This window comes from Leucoraja erinacea, chromosome 28, assembly GCF_028641065.1.
Source record: "Leucoraja erinacea ecotype New England chromosome 28, Leri_hhj_1, whole genome shotgun sequence".
Taxonomy (NCBI): Eukaryota; Metazoa; Chordata; class Chondrichthyes; order Rajiformes; family Rajidae; genus Leucoraja; species Leucoraja erinaceus.
Window position 1 is genome coordinate 4,926,025 of NC_073404.1, and position 19,319 is coordinate 4,945,343.

At 48.2% G+C, this 19,319-nt stretch overlaps 1 protein-coding gene across 4 annotated transcripts in view; it reads left to right on the plus strand.

Annotated features, from left to right (window-relative positions):
- Positions 1-19,319, plus strand: part of cluha (clustered mitochondria (cluA/CLU1) homolog a) — a 105,436-nt gene that overhangs the window by 30,755 nt on the left and 55,362 nt on the right. For all 4 annotated transcript variants that reach the window (XM_055657564.1, XM_055657566.1, XM_055657567.1 and 1 more), the window contains exons 3-7: positions 5,097-5,268; positions 6,504-6,647; positions 12,461-12,588; positions 14,855-15,009; positions 17,216-17,341. In XM_055657564.1, coding sequence (XP_055513539.1) covers positions 5,097-5,268; positions 6,504-6,647; positions 12,461-12,588; positions 14,855-15,009; positions 17,216-17,341 — 725 coding nt within the window. The remainder of the gene's footprint in view (positions 1-5,096; positions 5,269-6,503; positions 6,648-12,460; positions 12,589-14,854; positions 15,010-17,215; positions 17,342-19,319) is intronic.

Here is a 19,319-nt window from a genome sequence, read left to right on the forward strand (position 1 = left end):
GGAGCGAAGTTTCGGGCCGAAACCCGTAACGTTTCGGGCCGAAACCCTTACGGGTTTCGGCCCGAAACGTTGCCTATTTCCTTCGCTCCATAGATGCTGCTGCACCCGCTGAGTTTCTCCAGCTTTTTTGTGTAACCAATGATATTTAGTTCTCAGTTCCAACTACCTCTGGAATGCCAAGGAAGAACAACTGGTGATATTCAGGCAGGCAGAATGGTTTAGATGCCATATCTACAAGTTTAATCATGGCTGTTATTGGCTTCCGGCGTTTTTCATTGTCCAAGGTACATTGAAATTCCTTTTTTGTATACTGTTCAGTAAAAAGATCTTGCTGTTTATAGGCACAATTGTACTTAAAACAAGAGTTCAAGAACTGTAGATCGCAACGAGACAACACATTTGAGTGGCACAGCGGTGGCGTTTCTGACTCACAGCGAACCTCGAGTCCCGGGTTCGATCATGACTACAGACTACCCGATTGGAGTTTGCATGTTCTCCCTGTGACCACGTGGGTTTTCTCCGGGCGCACCAGTTTCATCCCACGCACCAAAGACACGCAGATTCGTAGGCTAATTGACCTATGTAAATTGTCCCCAGTGTGTCAGATAGAACTAGTGTACGGGCGATCGCTGATCGGAGTGGACCCGGTGGGCCAAAAGGCTCGTTTCCATGCTGTATCTGTAAACGAAAAGTAAATGTACCTGGGTCTAGTGAAATTCACTTTTTGCATGCAGTTCAGTCAATTATTTTACTGTCCAGAGGCACAATCGTACATGAAACAAGAGTGCACGAATACTAGATTACACTGAGACAGGACACCAGAGTCGCCATTTTGTGCGAGTCAAGTCCAGCGTTGCTTCAGATGGATGTTACTGTGAGGAGCTCGACTCGGGATTAGTGAGACAGGTGTAGCCATGAAACACTGCTGGGTTTTATTTGTGGAACAGCTGTACTGCGGCAGCCTTGCTCGGCTGAGCGTCTTCAATGTCACCTTGGTTTAAACCGCTCTAAATGTCTTTGAAATGGGTGTTAACAGGCCAGGCTCTGCCCACATTCAACAGCTGCCATTGCCAGCTCTGGCTGAGTTGGCTTCAAATCCCTAACTTTGAGCCCCCTCCCCCCTCCATTGCAGAAAGGGGGTGGGTGCCGTACTGGCCAAGGTATCTGCAACGTGCAGTCAGAGACAGTCTGAAGAAGGGTCCCAGCCCAAAACATCACCTATCCATGTTCTCCAGAGATGCTGGGGTCACAAGGGGTCACAGCTTAAGGATAAAGGGGAAATCCTTTAAAACCGAGATGAGAAGAACTTTTTTTCACACAGAGAGTGGTGAATCTCTGGAACTCTCTGCCACAGAGGGTAGTTGAGGCCAGTTCATGGCTATATTTAAGAGGGAGTTAGATGTGGCCCTTGTGGCTAAGGGGATCAGGGGTATGGAGAGAAGGCAGGTATGGGATACTGAGTTGGATGATCAGCCATGATCATATTGAATGGCAGTGCTGGCTCGAAGGGCTGAATGTCCTCTACTCCTGCACCTAATTTCTATGTTTCAATGTTTCTATGTTTCTATGCTGCCTGACCTGCTAAATGACACTAGCACCCTGTGCCTCTTTTCATTAAAGCCTGCCTGTTGAGTGAAGACAAACTATTCCATGACACTGCCAAAATGAGCGGAGAATCACATTTGGTTGCGTAGCTTCTCTTGAGAATTGCCTGGTCATTGTTGCTGCTGTTTGAGGAGGTTTGCTGTATGCAAATAATTCCTACAAAATTACTTGGAGGAAGATGCAAATAATCCCTATAATGTGTTTAGTTTAGGTTAGTTTAGAGATGTAACAGGCCAGTGTGTAAGAAGGAACTGCAGGTGCTGGTTTAGTGAACTAGAGTGATCGATGAGAGAAGATTGAGGAGAGATCTTATAAAAACTTACAAAATTCTTAAGGGGTTGGACAGGCTAGATGCAGGAAGATTGTCCCCGATGTTGGGGAAGTCCACAACAAGGGGTCACAGTTTAAGGATAAAGGGGAAATATTTTAGGACTGAGATGAGAAAAACATTTTTTACACAGAGAGTGGTGAATCTCTGGAATTCTTTGCCACAGAATGTAGTTGAGGCCAGTTTATTGGCTAAATTTAAGAGGGTGTTAGATGTGGCCCTTGTGTCTAAAGGGATCAGGGGGTATGGAGAGAAAGCAGGTACAGGATACTGAGTTGGATGATCAGCCATGATCATATTGAATGGCGGTGCAGGCTCGAAGGGGCGAATGGCCTACTCCTGCACCTATTTTCTATGGTTCTATGATGGTCGGCATGGACTCGGTGGGCCAAAAAGCCTGTTTCCATGCTGTATCTTTCAATCAATCCAGTTATAAAACATGTAGGAAGGAACTGCAGGTGCTGGTTTAAACAGAAGATAAATACAAAATGCTGGAGTAACTCTGCGTGACAGGCAGCATCTCTGGAGAAAAGGAATGGGTGACAGACATCTGAAGGAGGGTCTCAACGTGAAACATCACCCATTCCTTCTCTCCAGATATGCTGCCTGTCCCGCTGAGTTACTCCAGCATTTTGTGCCTATCCTCGCTGGAAACAGGCCCTTCGGCCCACCGGGTCCACACCAACCATCAATTAACCCGTTCACACTAGTTTTATGTTATCCCAATTTCCTATCCACTCCCGACACACTAGGGGGCAACTCGCAGAGGGCCTATTAACCTACAAACCCGCACGTCTTTGGGAAGCGGGAGAAAACCGGAGCACCCGGAGGAATCCCACGCGGTCACAGAGTGAGAATGCGCTAACTCCACGCACAAACAGCGCCCGAGGTCAGGATCGAACCCGAGTCTCTGTTGCTGTGAGGCAGCAGCTCTACCCGCTGCGCCACTGTGCCACATTCCTCCCATTCACTACGAATTTCCCATATTACAGCAGAACGGTTATAATGTCGGAAATGCGCATTTCTTAAGCTATGGCGACGACCTTTCAATTGACTGTAAAGCAAATTTGTAATCTGTAGTGCTCACAATTTTCCCTTCAATCTGCCTACTGTTGATGATTGATGGAGACTGCTTGTGATCAGAGACCTCAGCTGCTTTTGATCTATAACACGCTTCTCCAGTTGCCCAGCAAGTCTGCCCCTCTTTTTTTTTGTTGCAATTTCCCCCCTTTTTTTTCGCAGTGTGGTCATAAGATTTAGACAAAAGAAAGGCGTGAAATTGAATGGAGGAACGTTGAGCTTGTGGAGGGAGGGGAGTGCAGGGGATAACGTATCAGATCCCTGACCTTCACCTCCCATTCCGATGGCAGGAGGCTTGTGATCAGGCAGACAGCAGGACATGATTAAATATCAAAGTGTGGAGGCACGAGGCGAAGACTATAATTAAAGAGAGAAAAGATCAGCTACAGAGAAGGGAATATACTGCCGTGTGGTGGTGATTGTTTTCTCTGGAAAGACCTTTAATAGGAATCTGAGGTTTTTAATAGGAACCTGAGGGGTAACCTTTTCACACAGAGGGTGGCAGGTGTATGGAGCGAACTGTTCACCTCTATACATCACACACCTCTCTAAGATCACAGCTCATCCTCCTGCACACCAAGGAATACAGTCCGAGCCTGCTCACCCTCTCCCCATCCAGTTGAGGCAATGTTTGACGAAATAATTAGACAGCTTACATGTATAGGACAGGTTTAGAGGGATATATGGGCCAAACGCAGGCAGGTGGGACTAGTATAGATGGGACATGTCGGTTGATATGGGCAAGTGGGCCAAAGGGCCTGTTTGCAAGGCTGTGTGACTCTGACCTTACAGAAGTATATAAAAAATATAGGAGCGGCACGGTGGCGCAGCGGTAGAGTTGCTGCCTTACAGCGCCAGAGACCCGGGTTCGATCCTGACTAAGGGTGCTGTCTGTATGGAATTTGTACATTCTCCGGTGTGGTCAAGTTCCAAAGATGTGTAGGATTGTACATTTATTGGCTTCTGTAAATTGACCCTAGTGTATAGGACAGAACTAGTTTATGTGATGATCGCTGGTCGGTGCGGGGTCGGTGGGCGGAAGGGCCTGTTTCCACGCTGTATCTCCAAACTAAAGGCAACTTGATTGAAACATACAGACTAGTGAAAGGCCTGGACAGAGTGCATGTGGAGAGGATGTGTCCACTAGTGGGAGAGTCTACGACTAGAGGTCATAGCCTCAAAATTAAAGGACGATCTTTTAGGAAGGAGATGAGGAGAAGTTTCTTTAGTCAGCGGGTGGTGAATCAGTGGAATTCTTTGGCACAGAAGGCTGTGGAGGCCAAGTCAGTGAATATTTTTAAGGCAGAGACAGATAGATTCTTGATTAGTACGGGTGTCGGAGGTTATGGGGAGAAGGCAGGAGAATGGAGTTAGGTGGGAGAGATAGATCAGCCGTGATTGAATGGCGGAGTAGACTTGATGGGTCGAACGGCCTAATTCAGCTCCTATCACTTATGACCTTAGGACCTCAACTGCAGATTGAATGGGAATGTGAAGTTGAGATTCCATTTATAGTTACTATAATATCAAATGGCGGAGCTGGGATAAGGGTCTAAGTCGTCTATTGCTGTCGCTAACATCTATGTGCTTAGTACAACTCCGACTCTCAATGTTACACCATTGGGGAATCTGATATCAACTGTTGGGGCCACAATTTCTGGCGTTCTCCATCATAACCCTGTCTTGCTCCACTACCATAGACTTTAAAACGTACCTCTGGCCGTGTTTTAGCATGTGCGCCTCCTTACAGTCCAGTTTTGAAAATTAAAAAAATTTAAATGGCAGAAAATAAATTTATTATTTAAAATCCATTAAAGATTTTTTTTTTTTAATTAAAAATTGCAGGCATCTCAAATGGGCGCGCAAAGTGCTGGAAACCACCAGTACGTCAGGATAGAGAATCATCATAAGATCAACTCCCCCTCCCATTCCCAATCCGACCTTTCTGTCCTGGGCCTCCTCCATTGTCAGAGTGAGGCCCAGCGCAAATTGGAGTAATGGCATATCATTTTTTTTTTGAAGATATCTTGACAGAAAGATAAGCTGCCATTCTATTTCCTAATCTGTTGCCTCTTGATCGCAGGTTTCTCCCCAGGAGATGGTGCAGGAGATCCATCAGGTCCTCATGGACCGAGAGGACACCTGCCATCGGACCTGCTTCTCCCTGCAGCTGGAAGGCAACGTTCTGGACAACTTCTCCGAGCTCAAGTCGATCGAAGGCCTGCAGGAGGGCTCCAATCTGAAAGTAGTGGAAGGTATTCATAAGTGATATGAGCAGAATTAAGCCATTTGGCCCATCACGTCTACTCCGCCATTCAATCATGGCCGATCTATCTTTCCCTCTCGACCCCGTTCTCCTGCCTTCCCCCCATAACGACTGACACCCGCACTAATCGAGAATCTATCATTCTGCTCCTTAAAGATATCCACTGACTTGGCCTCCACAGTCGTCTTTTCTCCCAAATTGCTCCCAGTCCTCCGGTTTGCCGCTTCCTCTGGCCAATTCCTTGGATTTAACGCTATCCTTGATTTCCCTCATCAGCCACAGTTGAGCCGCCTTCTCCGTTTTATGTTATTCGCCAGACAGGGATGAACAATTTTTGGAGTTTATCCATGCGGTCTTTAAATCTTTGCAATTGCATCTCCCACTGTCAATCCTCCTTTCTTTAAGTTCAGGACCATAGTCTCTGAATTAACCTTGTCACTCTCCATCCTAATGCAGAATTCTACCATATTATGGTCACTGTTCCCCAAGGGGCCTTGCACAACAAGATCGCTAACTAATCCTTCCTCATTACACAATACCCAGTCTAGGATGGCCTGTCCGCTAGTCCGTTCCTCTACATATTGGTTTAAAAACCATCCCGTATACATTCCAGTAAATCCTCCTCCTCAGCACTGCTACCATTTTGGTTGGCCCAATCTATATGTAGATTAAAGTCACCCGTGATAACTGCTGTACCTTTGCTACACGCATCTCTAATTTCCTCTCCACATCCACTCTATCCAGGCCTTTCATTTTTCGGTAAGTTTCAATGAGGTCCCCCCTCACCAGTCTAAATTCCAGCGAGAACATGCAAACAGACATGCACACACAGATCACACAGATCACACACACATACATACATGCAGACACAGTAACACACGTGTGTGTATGTATGTATGTGTGTCCTAGTCATTTCCATTCCAAAGGTAATTCCTTTTATTCTGAGGCTGTGCCCTCTGGTCCTAGACTCTCCCACTAGTGGAAATATTCTCTCCACATCCACCCCATCCAGGCCTTTCACTATTCGGTGAGATCCCTCCTCATTCTTCCAAGCTCCAGCGAGTACAGGCCCAGAGCCTTCAAACGCTCATCATACGTCAACCCAACTGTCAAGGCAAAAGGGGTTGAACTATTTTCTCACTTTGTTTCGAGCTGTGCTGGCCGCCCGCTGACCCGGAGCAAATTCTTCATTTTATTCCTTTCTTGTTCCGTGTGTTCCTCAAGAACCGTACACAGTCCGGGAAGCCCGAATACATGTGCGACACATCAGAGACCTCCTCAAGAGCTTGGACCCGTCAGATTCCTACAATGGCGTTGACTGCAATTCCCTATCGTTCCTGAGCACGTTCACGGAGGGCGATTTGGGAGGTAAGATGTTGGACAGTGGTGGACAGTGAAGGGAAGAAGAGTGTCCACAAACTTCTTTCAAAATCCCGGGTGGTATTAAGGCCCTGTCCCACTTTCACGACCTAGTTCACGCCCTTTTTTACTCGTGGACATTTTTCATTCGGCTAGAAAAATGCCCCGACCTACTTGATGCCATGAGTACCTACAACTAGCATCACGGCCTGCTACGACCTTGTGACGACCATGCTGCGAGTATGAGTCAAGGGCAAACTCGGCAGAGAAACATAGAAAATAGGTGCAGGAGGAGGCAGTTCAGCCCTTCGAGCCAGCACCGCAAATAATTGCTTGGGAAGCCAATGCAACAGTTAATTTGTACTCGGCTCACTAAATCTTTGAACGTGGGAGCACCCGGGAGAAATCCCACGCAGTCACAGGGAGAATGTACGAACTCCGTACAGATAGCGCCTGGATTCAGGGTCGAACCCGGGTCTCTGGCGAAGTAAGGCAGCGACTCTACCGCTGCGCCACCGTGCTGCCCAGACAGCTACATTGCGAGTCTCCAGAGGTGGTGAATTAGGTCGTGAAAGTGGGACAGGTCCTTAAGAGAGGGACTAAGTGCTGACCACGACCACCCTGGGGGATTTCCGGGACCGTTGGACGCCGGGGCGGGTGGAATGCACCCTCAATAAGTATGAGGATTATGGTAATTTAATATTCAGTATTTAAGAATATTTGCTTTATTTTGTATTATGGTGTGGAGGCTTATTTGTATTTTTGTACTGCATGTATCATTTTTTTTAAAATAGTCAATTAAAATTATTTTTTTTTTTTAAAAAAAAAAAAAAAAAAAAAAGCTCTCAAAATCTCTCTTTTGGAGAGATCGCTCTTGCAGATCGCGTTAGTATGTTCGTCACGGCCCAACATCAAAAATAGATCTCTAGTTATCCTCGGTAGATAAAAATGCTGGAGAAACTCAGCGGGTGAGGCAGCATTCGGGACGAAACGTTGCCTATTTCCTTCGCTCCATAGATGCTGCCTCACCCGCTGAGTTTCTCCAGCACTTTCATCTACCTTCGATTTTCCAGCATCTGCAGTTCCTTCTTCAACATCTCTAGTTATCCTCGTTTAGGCGGAAGATGTTTCAAAGGTCTTTTATTGTCATGTGTACCAGTCAAGGTACAGTGACATTCGAATAACCTGTATATACCTCTGTCACGTATACCTGGGACCATGCCTTGTACGATTTATAAAATACGTAGGAACAGTCATAGGAGACAGACTAGTTTCTACAGATTATATATTGCATTGAAGAGAGACACAAAATGCTGGAGTAACTCGGCGGGACAGGCAGCATCTCCGGGGAGAAGGAATGGTTGATGTTTCGGGTCGAGATCCTTCTTCAGACCTATAAGGCTCTAGTCATGATCTACAGAGCCACGCAGCGTGGAAACAGGCCCTTCGGCCCAACTTGCACACACCAACCAACGTGCCCCTTCTACACTAGCCCACGAGCCTGCATTAGGCCCATATCCCTGTCCTATCCATGTACCTGTCCAAATGTTTCTTAAACGTTGCGATAATCCCTGCCTCAACTACCTCCTCCGACAGCTCGTTCCATGCACTAACCTGGGGTTCCTATTAAATCTGTCCGCCCTCAAGTTTAACTGATGTTCTCTGGCTCATGATTCCCCTCCTCCAGGCAAGAGACTCCACCCGATCCATTCCTCTCATTATTTTGTACACCTATTATTTTGTAGAAACGATGTTACTTTGTAAAAATAGATCATAGAACAGATCTTAGCACCTCGGATTTCATTTTTGGCAGCTTACAACCCGGTGTTATGAAGGGTGTAATTCTCTAATTTGAAGTAACTCCTGTATTCCCACCCCTCCCGTTTCTTCCCCGCCCTCCTCCCCAACCCTAGTCGTCTTACCAGTTCCACTGGTTGTGTCCCTCTTGTTATCACACTTTGCCCAGCCAACAAATACCATTGTGGGCTCCACCCTACCTGAGGTGCCGGCCCTGTTTTGTTCCGGCCTTTACTCTCCTCCAGTCCTGAGCTGCGCCCTCTGCTCCTAGACTCTCCCACTAGTCACTAGTCACTAGAAACCAAAGATCCTATAGCGAAGCAAGATGGACCACTCCTGCTAAATGCAATGGGCTGACGTGTAGTACGCAACGGAGCGGAACGTGGGCCTTTTTTTCATCCATTTCCGTAACCCGACCCGACCCGACTGGCAGTGTAATCTGCGTTGCGGGGGAACAGTTTGTGTTAATAAATTATCATTCTGAAAATGAGGAGAAGATTTTTCCCAAATAACTTTTATTTTTACGAGGATGTTTCCGTAACCGGCTTCCGTCTCCGCACTAGTATCTTTGCTCCGCTACGGGATCTTTGGTGCGGAGACGGAAGCCGGTTACGGAAATGGGGTCAAAAATTACCCATGAATCTGCCCATGACCGTACTACGTCTTTTTCGTCGAGTGATCTATCTTGCTCGCTATAGGATCTTTGGTGGAAACATCCTCTCCACATCCACTCTATCCAGGCCTCTCGCTATTTGGTCGTTTCAATGAGATCCCCACATTCTCACAATGGAAGGAATACTTCATTTACATGACATTGCTGTGTCCCAAACATTATGGTGCCCTGAAATGGGGGCACTGTGTATAAATGTTTAATAAATTTATAAATAAAAAGAAGGAACTGCAGATAATCGAATTTAGACAAAAGTGCTGGAGAAACTTAGCGGGTGCGGCAGCATCTATGGAGCGAAGGAAATAGGCTACGTTTCGGGCCGAAACCCTGCCTATTTCCTTCGCTCCATAGATGCTGCTGCACCCGCTGAGTTTCTCCAGCTCTTTTTGTCTACCTGCACTATGTATAAACACTGCAGTGAAGCCAAAATGTATAAAAATGGCCTTTATTAAAATCTGACAATGTGCACTTTAACCACATGTAATTTTTTTTTTCTATTACAAATCTCAAAATTGTGGAGTACAGAGGCAAATAAATAAATGATGGGTCTTTGGCCCAAACATTATGGAGGGCACTGTAGGTGGGAGGGGAGGAATGAGTGCAATGATACTTTATTGTCTCATGTACAGTGAACTGATTTGTTTTGTGTACAATCCGGTAAAATCACAGAGCAGACCTCTCCCAAGCAGTACACAAGATTCGCAACGTTTCTGGCACTGATAAAGTTACAAAAGGTTCACCAAACAGTCCTATGTACTGCCTGCCCCCCCCCTCTTGGAGCAGCCCCCTCCCCCCCCCCCCCCCCCCCCCCCCCCCCCCCCCCCCCCCCACCCCCCCCCCACCCCCCCCCCCCCCCCCCCCCCCCCCCCCCAGGTCATAGAAACATATAGAAACATAGAAAATAGGTGCAGGAGGAGGCCATTTGGCCCTTCGATTGTGATCATGGATCGTCCCCTATCAATAACCCGTGCCTGCCTTCTCCCCATATCCCTTGACTCCACTAGCCCCTAGAGCTCTATCTAACTCTCTCTTAAATCCATCCAGTGACTTGGCCTCCACTGCCCTCTGTGGCAGGGAATTCCATAAATTCACAACTCTCTGGGTGAAAAAGTTCGTTCTCACCTCCGTCTTAAATGACCTCCCCTTTATTCTAAGATGGTGGCCCCTGATTCTGGACTCGCCCAACATTGGGAACATTTTTCCTGCATCTAGCTTGTCCAGTCCTTTTATAATTTGATATGTCTCTATAAGATCCCCCCTCATCCTTCTAAACTCCTTTGAAAGGTCCCCCTTTCATTCCCAGCGGCCCCAACGACTGCCCCCCCCCCCCCCCCCCCCCCCCCCCACTCCCTTGCTCGATTCCTGTTCCTCAACACGGTGTGTAAAAGCATCTACTAGGAGTCTCTAAAACACCTTCCGGTCTAGTGTATGAGTAATTGTCACTCGGGGAGACTGCATTTAGACCTGGAGTCGAGCAAATCCCTTGTTGAAAGCAGAGAATGGTCAGTCCTGTCAATTCTCGTGATTGAAGCGAGCTTTATTAAAGTTAATAGAATCCCGCACTCTGGCGGGTTTCACAGTTTACGAGGCGGGCCAGGTAGCCGGAGGTTGTTTTTATTTCCGTGCAGATTGACCTGTTGACCGCAGTTTGATTACTCTTTATGAAGGGGAGGGGGGGGGAGATCGTGACTCCTGGCTTGTATTGTTCAGCTGTTGCAAACATGTACAGATGTTTGAATCCTGTGCCGATCATCTGCTGGTTGATGTGTGATGCATTTTGACAGCTGTGACAGGAGTCTGGTTTCAAGCGGTGGCTGGTGACACAGAAATAAATGGCACAGCGGCAAAGTTGCTGCCTTGCAGCGCCAGAGACCCGGGTTCGACCGTGACTACGGGCGCTGTCTGTACGGAGTTTGTGCGTTCTCCCCGTGACCCGTGTGGGTTTTCTCCGAGATCTTCGGTTTCCTCCCGCACTCCAAAGACGTACAGGTTTGTAGGTTTATTGGCTTGGTGTAAGTGTAAATTGTCTCTAGTGTGTGTAGGATAGTGTTAGTGTGCGGGGATCGCTGGTCAGTGTCGACTCGGTATGTCAAAGGGCCCGTTTTCCACACTGTATCTCTAAACTAAAAAAGTAAGTTAGTAAGTAAGTTTATTGGCCAAGTATTCACATACAAGGAATTTGCCTTGGTGCTCCGCCCACAACTAACAACATGAACATACAGTGACAGTTACGAATGACTCAGAAAACACTAAACATTAATAATAATAAAACATTAATGATAAAACACCATTGATCAAGCATGTGAACCAACAAAATACCAGATCAGAGGGAGGCTACAGATTTTTGGCTGTTGAGTAGAGCAACTACTCGTGGATAAAATCTTGTGGATAAAAACTAAACTAATCTACAGATTATCCCATAATATAAATTAAACCTTGTCCGTCATTTATGTCCTGTTGACGTCTGGCCCTTGGCGAAAGGCAGCACTCGGTTTAGATTAGTTTAGAGATACAGCATGGAAACAGGCCCTTCGGCCCATCGAGTCCACGCCAACCATCGATCATCCGTTCACATTAGTTCTTTGTGATTCCACTTTCCCCATCCACTCCCTACACACTAGGGGGGGGTGGGGTAATTTACAGAGGGCCAAATAACTTACAATTCCGCACGTCACTGGGGTGTGGGAGGAAACCGGAGCACCCGGAGGAAACCCTTGCGGTTACAGGGAGAACGTGCAAACTCCACACCCAAGGTCAGGATGGAACCGGGTCTCTGGAGCTGTGAGGCAGTGGCTCAGAAGTGCATAAGTTATAGGAGCAGAATTAGTCTAGTCTACTCCATCAAGTCCACTCAGCCGTTCATTCATGGCTGATCTACCTTTCCTCCTAACACCATTCTCTGCCTTCTCCCCCCATCACCCCTGACACCCGTTCTAATAAAAAATAGGTTCTACCAGCAGTGCCGATGTGCTGCCCCGTAGGAGATATTAAAGTTTCTAATGGGAAACAATAAATTCACACATTTTTTAGTTTAGTTTAGTTTATACAGATACAGCGCGGAAACAGTCCATTTGGCCCAATGAATCCATGCCGACCAATCACTCACACACTAGAGGCAATTGTCTATCTAACCAAAGCCAATTAACCTACAAGCTTGCACATCTTTAGCATGGGAGTAATCCAAATCATGGAGGAAACCCACACTGGTCATGGGGAGAACGTACAAACTCCACACAGACAGCACCCGTGGCCAGGATGGAACCCGGGTCCCTGGCGCTGTGAGGCAGCAGCTCTACTGCTGCGCCACCGCACCGCTCTTTTTTTTAATTGAAGTTTTCAATTCATTTCTTCTCAGAGAATGGAAAGCGTAAAAGAAAAGGGTCAGAGTTGGAGCAGATAGACTGCACGCCCCCCGAGCACATTCTCCCCGGCAGCAAGGAGCGCCCTCTGCTCATCCTCCAGCCCCAGACAAAGGATGCCAAGGTAAGGTATAGCCGAATGCCCTGAATGCTGAGTGTGAAACTGAACGCGGCAAATGCTGAACGAAGCCCGCCAACACATCCCACTGCGTCACTGGCGAGAGAAACCGGACTTCAAACTTCCTAGTCATAGGCGCAGAACCAGGCCATTCGGCCCATCGAGTCTATTCCGCCATTCACTCTTGGCCGATCTATCTCTCCCTCTCAAACCCATTCTTCTGCCTTCACCCCATAACCCCTGACACCCGTACTAATCAAGAATCCATCAATCTCCGCTTTAAAAATACCCAATGACTTGGCCTCCACCGCCGTCTGTGGTAGTGACTTCCACAGATTCACCACCCTCTGAGAAAAGAAATTTATCCTCATAGAGTCACAATTATACAGCATGGAAACTGGCCCATCGGCACAACTTGCCCACACCGACCAACAAGTCCCATCTACATGAGCCCCGCATGCCTGCATCCCATCTACCTCTTTCTAAACCTATCCTGTCCACACAATGCTGGTGTAACTCAGCGGGACAGGCAGCATCTCTGGAGAGAAGGAATGGGCGACGTTTTGGGTCGAGACCCTTCTTCAAGCTGATGTCAGGGGAGTGGGCATCAGAGATAGAATGTAGACGGAGACAGTAAGACTGGTGGGAGAACTGGGAAGGGGGAGGGGATGGAGAGAGAGAGGGAAAGCAAGGGCTATCTGAAGTTAGAGAAGTCAATGTTCATACCGCTGGGGTGTAAGCTGCCCAAGCAAAATATGAGGTGCTGTTCCTCCAATTGCGATGGGCCTCAGTCTGACAATGGAGGAGGCCCAGGACAGAAAGGTCAGTGCGGGAATGGGAAGGGGAGTTAAAGTGTTGAGCAACCGGGAGATCAGGTAGGTCTAGGCGGACTGAGCGGAGGTGTTCAGTGAAATAATCGCCGAACCTGCGCATGGTCTCGCCGATGTACAGGAGTTGACACCTGGAACAGCGGATGCAGTAGATGAGGTTGGAGGAGATGCAAGTGAACCTTTGCCTCGCCTGGAAAGACTGTCGGGGTCCTTGGATGGAGTCGATGGGGGAGGTAAAGGGCCAGGTGTTGCATCTCCTGCATTTCCTGGGGAAAGTTCCCGGGGAGGGGGTGGTTTGGGTGGGAAGGGGCGAGTTGACCAGGGAGTTGCGGAGGGAACGATCTCTGCGGAAAGCAGAAAGGGGTGGGGATGGGAAGATGTGGCCAGTGGTGGGATCCCGTTGGAGGTGGCGAAAATGTCGGAGGATTATATGTTGTATGCGACGGCTGATGGGGTGGAAAGTGAGGACAGGGGGGACTCTGTCCTTGTTACGAATGGGGGGAGGGGGAGTACGAGCGGAGCTGCAGGATATCAAGGTGACCCTAGTGAGAGCCTCATCTACAATGGGAGAGGGGAAGCCCCGTTTCCTAAAGAATGAGGACATCTTCGATGACCTGGTATGGGAAACCTCATCCTGGGCGCAGGTGCAGCGTAGACAGAGGGCTTAGGAGTAGGGGATAGAGTCCTTACAGGAAGCAGTGTAGACCCCAACAGTCTTTGCAGGTGAGGCAGAGGTTCACTTGCACCTCCTCCAACCTCATCTACTGTATCCGCTGTTCCAGGTGTCAACTCCTGTACATCGGCGAGACCAAGCGCAGGCTCGGCGATCGTTTCACTGAACACCTCCGCTCAGTCCGCCTTAACCTACCTGATCTCCCAGTGGCTCAGCATTTTAACTCCCCCTCCAATTCCCAATCTGGCCTTTCTGTCCTGGGCCTCCTCCATTGTCAGAGTGATGCCCAGTGCAAATTGGAGGAACAGCACCTCATATTTTGCTCGGGTAGCTTACACCCTAGCGGTATGAACATTGACTTCAAATAGCCCTTGCTTTCCCGCTCTCTCTCTCTCCATCTCCTCATCCTTCCCAGTTCTCCCACCAGCCTCACTGTCTCCGACTACATTCTATCTCTGTCCCACCCACTCCCCTGACATTAGTCTGAAGAAGGGTCTCGACCCGAAACATCACCCATTCCTTCTCTCCAGAGATGCTGCCTGTCCCGCTGAGTTACTCCAGCATCTTGTATCTACCCTTGATTTAAACCAGCATCAGGTTACGTTAAACCCGTTATGGGACTGTTTTTGTATCACTGTAACCCTGCAAACGGGGCCCTGTTTCTGCGCAGTTTGTTCAGGCTGCATCTCTGGAGGGAATTTAGATGGAAGGGGGAAAAGAGAGAAACTGTGCGTGGCTTTTCATGCCTTTTGTCCCTTCTATTCCTCAGCCTCTGCAGTGCCTGAAAGTGTTGACCATGAGTGGCTGGAACCCTCCCCCCGGCAACCGCAAGATGCACGGTGATCTGATGTACCTGTACGTGGTCACTGCCGAAGATCGGCACGTCAGCATAACCGCGTCGACACGAGGCTTTTACACCAATCAGTGAGTATTGTGTGCTTTGTCTTCTAAATGGCGGGGAAATAGTTTCTGCTTTGGTCACCAGGTGGAGTTACTGCCGCACGGTGCCAGAGACCCGGGTTCGATGCTGAGCACGGGTGCTGTTTGCACAGAATTTGTACGTTCTCCCCGTGGCTGTGTGGGTTTTCTCCGGAAGCTCCAGTTTCCTCACATGTTTCAAAGTCATGCAGGTTTGTAGGTTAATTGGCTTCTGTAAATTGTCCCTCGTGTGTGTAGCGTAGAACCGATTGTTGGTCAGCATGGGCTCAGTGGGCCGAAGGGCCTGTTTCCACGCTGTATCTCTACACTAATCTCCACATTTATGAGTGTAGTTAGAAGCTTGGTCAGTGGAGGGCTTCCAGTACCGTTCAATCAGAGTCTTGACCCGGCCGTAAAGGCCCGTTGTCCGTGGGTTGGAGTTGCAGGGATTGGCCTGCAATGTTGTCGGTGTCCTCCACCACTCCGCACTGCGAAAGGCCTCGTCCGACCCACGTGCTCAGCCTCTTGGAGCAGGCGTCCTATCTAATCGCGTCCCAGGCTGTTGCCGGGCCTACAGCGGCCCACTCCACTGACACCGTGATCCGGGCACATCGCGCCCTGAAGGCCTCACAGCCCCAGAGACCAGGGTTCCATCCTGACCTTGGCGTCTGTCTGCCAGTGTGGAGGTTGCAGGTTCTCCATGTGACCGTGTGGGTTTCCTCTGGGTGCTCCGGGTTCCTCCGACATCCCAAAAACGAGCTGGCTTGTAGGTTAAATGCCCCTGGTAAATTGTAAATCTCTTGTAAATTGCCCCCTGGTCTGTAGAGAGTGGGTGAGAAAGTGGAATAACATAGATAGGTGACGTTTCAGGTTCGGACCCTTCAGACTGACTGTGGGGTGGGGTGGGGGGAAGAAAGCTAGAAGAGAGGAGGGGTTCAGCGATCATCCCATACACTAGCTCTATCCTACACACACTTGGGACAATTTACAATAGTTACCGAAGCCAATTAACCAACAAATCTGTACGTCTTGAGTGTGGGAGGAAACCGGAGCACCCGGAGAAATGTCGCATGGAGAACGTACAAACTCTGCACAGAATCACCCGTAGTCAGGATCAAGCCCTGGTCCCTGGCACTGGGAGGCAGCAATTCTACCACTGTGCCACCCATGGGACAAAGATAGACGCAGAGTGCTGGAGTAACTGAGCAGGTCGGGCAGCTTCTCTAGAGCACACGGATAGGTTAGGTTTGGGTCGGGACCCTTCTAAACACTAAAACAGCATCTGCTGTTCCTCATTACTACATGTCACTTTAGGACCCTTCTTCAGACTAAAACAGATGACCCGTTTTTTTCTCGACACAAAACGTCACCTATTCCTTTTCTCCAGAGATGCTGCCTGTCCCGCTGAGCTACTCCGGCATTTTGTGTCGAAATCTTCAGTTGTTCCTTCCGACAGACACATTTTGTCCAGCTCAGTATTGTTGGTGGAGTGCAAAGTTAGATTTCCCGTTTATGTAACTGGCTGTGAAAGGCTTTATTCAGAACAAAAAAAGATATGAAGGCTTATGACTCTGAATCTTGTGTCCTTTGCTCTGAGTTTAGTTTGGTTCAGTTTATTGTCACATGACCGAGGTACCGTGAAAAGCTGTTGTTGCGAGCTCACCAGTCAGTGGAAAGACAATACGTGATTACAATTGAGCCATTTATAGTGTGTAGATACATGATAGGGGACAAACGTTTAGTGCAAGTTAAAGGTAAAGTCCAGTCAAGGGTAGTCCAAAGGTCACCAATGAGGTAGCTAGTAGTTCAGCACTGCTCTCTGGTTGGGGTAGGATGATTCAGTTGCCTAGGGGCTAGTGGAATCAACGGATATGGGGAGAAGGCTGGCACGGGTTATTGATTGGGGACGATCAGCCATGATCACAATGAATGGCGGTGTTGGCTCAAAGGGCTGAATGGCCTCCTCCTGCACCTATTTTCTATGTTTCTATGACAGCTGGGTGGTTTACAGCTTGATAAAATGGAACTGCAGATATTGTTTTAGGGTGAAGAAAGGTCCCGACCCAAAAGGTCACCTATCCACGTTCTCCAGAGATGAGTGCAGTGGGATCGAATTTTAAACTCACTAAGTAACAATGCTATTGCAGTATGTTTTTGGATGCCTTTTTCTTTCTTGCCTGTGGTACAACACTGATTTGTCTGGTCTCAACAGGTCGACAACCTACAGCTTCAACCCCAAGCCAGCAAACCCCAGCTTTCTCAGCCATTCCCTGGTGGAATTGTTGAGTCAGATCAGCCCTACTTTCAAAAAGAACTTTGCAGCCTTGCAAAAGAAGAGGTGAGAGTTGCGCTTGTAAAGTTTTCATTTCGCCTTGACTGTCGTGCATTGAAAGTGAATATCCACCATTTCCATATGCAGCACATCTGTGTTTTGGTTTAAGGATACAGCGCGGGATCAGGCCCTTTGGCCCACCGAGTCTGCCTTTGGTCCACCAGCGACCCCCCCCCCACCCTAACACTATCCTACACACACTAGGGACAATTTACAATTAAACCAAGCCAATTAACCGACAAACCTGAACGTCTTTGGAGTGTGGGAGGAAACCAGAGATTCCGGAGAAAACCCACGCAGGTCACGGGGAGAACGTACAAACTCCGTACAGACAGCGCGGTGGTAGTCGGATTCGAACCCGGGTTTCTGGCGCTGTGAGGCAGCAACTCTACCGCTGCGCCACCGTGCGTCTGATCATCTACTCTCATGTGCAATGCCAATTATATTAGTCTCCCCATATCTGAGGAGGGATGTGCTGTTGTTGGAGAGAGTCCAGAGGAGGATTTCGAGAATGATCCCGGGAATGATTGGGTTAATGCATGGTGAATGTTTGTCGGCACTAGGCCTGTACTCATTAGAGTTTAGAAGGATGAGGAGGGGGGACCTCATTGAAACTTACCGAATAGTGAAAGGCCTGGATAGAGTCGATGTGGAGAGGATGTTTCCACTAGTGGGAGGGCCTAGGACTAGAGGTCATGAATAAAAGGATGTACTTTTAGAAAGGAGATGAGGAGGAATTTCTTTAATCAGAGGGTGGTGAATCTGTACCACAGACGGCTGTGGTGACCCAGTCAGTGGATATTTTTAAGGCGGAGATTGACAGATATTTGAATAGTAAGGATGTCGGTTTATGGGCAGGATAATGGGGTTGAGAGGGAAAGATCAATTAGCCATGATTGAATGGTGGAGTAGACTCGATGGGCCGAATGGCCTAATTCTGGTCCTATTACTTATGAACTGCACAATATTAATGCTACGCTGTTGTGAAAACGGGAATTATGCAAATCAGGGAGATTCTCCTTCCAATTTCAAATGATGGGTTCTTGCTATGCATAAATTACAACAGAGTTGGTGTTAATGTGTTTTGAAATATGAAAGGCGTAAACAAATAGCTGGTTGAAGAGGGCGTAAAGCTGCCGGTGACAGAAGTCATAGAGTGATACGGTGTGGAAACAGGCCCTTTGGCCCAACTTACCCAAACATGTCCCAGCTACACTAGTCCCACCTGCCCACGTTTGGTCCATATACCTCCAAACCTGCCCTATCCATGTACCTGTCTGACTGTTTCATAAATGTTGCGATCGTCCCAGCCTCAACTACCTCCTCTGGCAGCTTGTTCCATACACCCACCACCCTTTGTGTGAAAAAGTTACCGCTCAGATTCCTATTAAATCTTTTCCTCTTCACCTTTAACCCATGTCCCCTGGTCCTCGATTCACCTACTCTGGGCAAGAGGCTCTGTGCATCTACCCGATCTATTCTTCTCATGATTTTATACATCCGTCACGGTGGCGCAGCGGTAGAGTTGCTGCCTTACAGCAAATGCCGCGCCGGAGACCTGGGTTCGATCCCGATTACGGGTGCTGTCTGTACGGAGTTTGCACGTTCGCCCCGTGACTTGCGTAGGTTTCCTCCCACATTCCAAATACGTACAGGTTTGTAGGTTAATGTAAAAATAAATTGTTCCTAGTGGGTGTAGGGTGGTATTAATGTGTGGGGATCGCTGGTCGGCACCGACCCGGTGGGCCCGCCCTCTAAACTAAACTAAACTAAAAAAAAACTAAACTAAACCTCATTAAGATCACTCCTCATCCTCCTGCTCTCCAAGGAATGGAGTCCCAGCCTACTCAACCTACAAGCAGCGTGCTCTGAACTCCACAAACATAATGATGGTGAAGTGATTCCAATTCTCCGTCTCGGCGTCACGTTCACTGATCCATTCCCTGTGCAAATCCAGCCTTGGCAATAATTACAGGGTGAGATT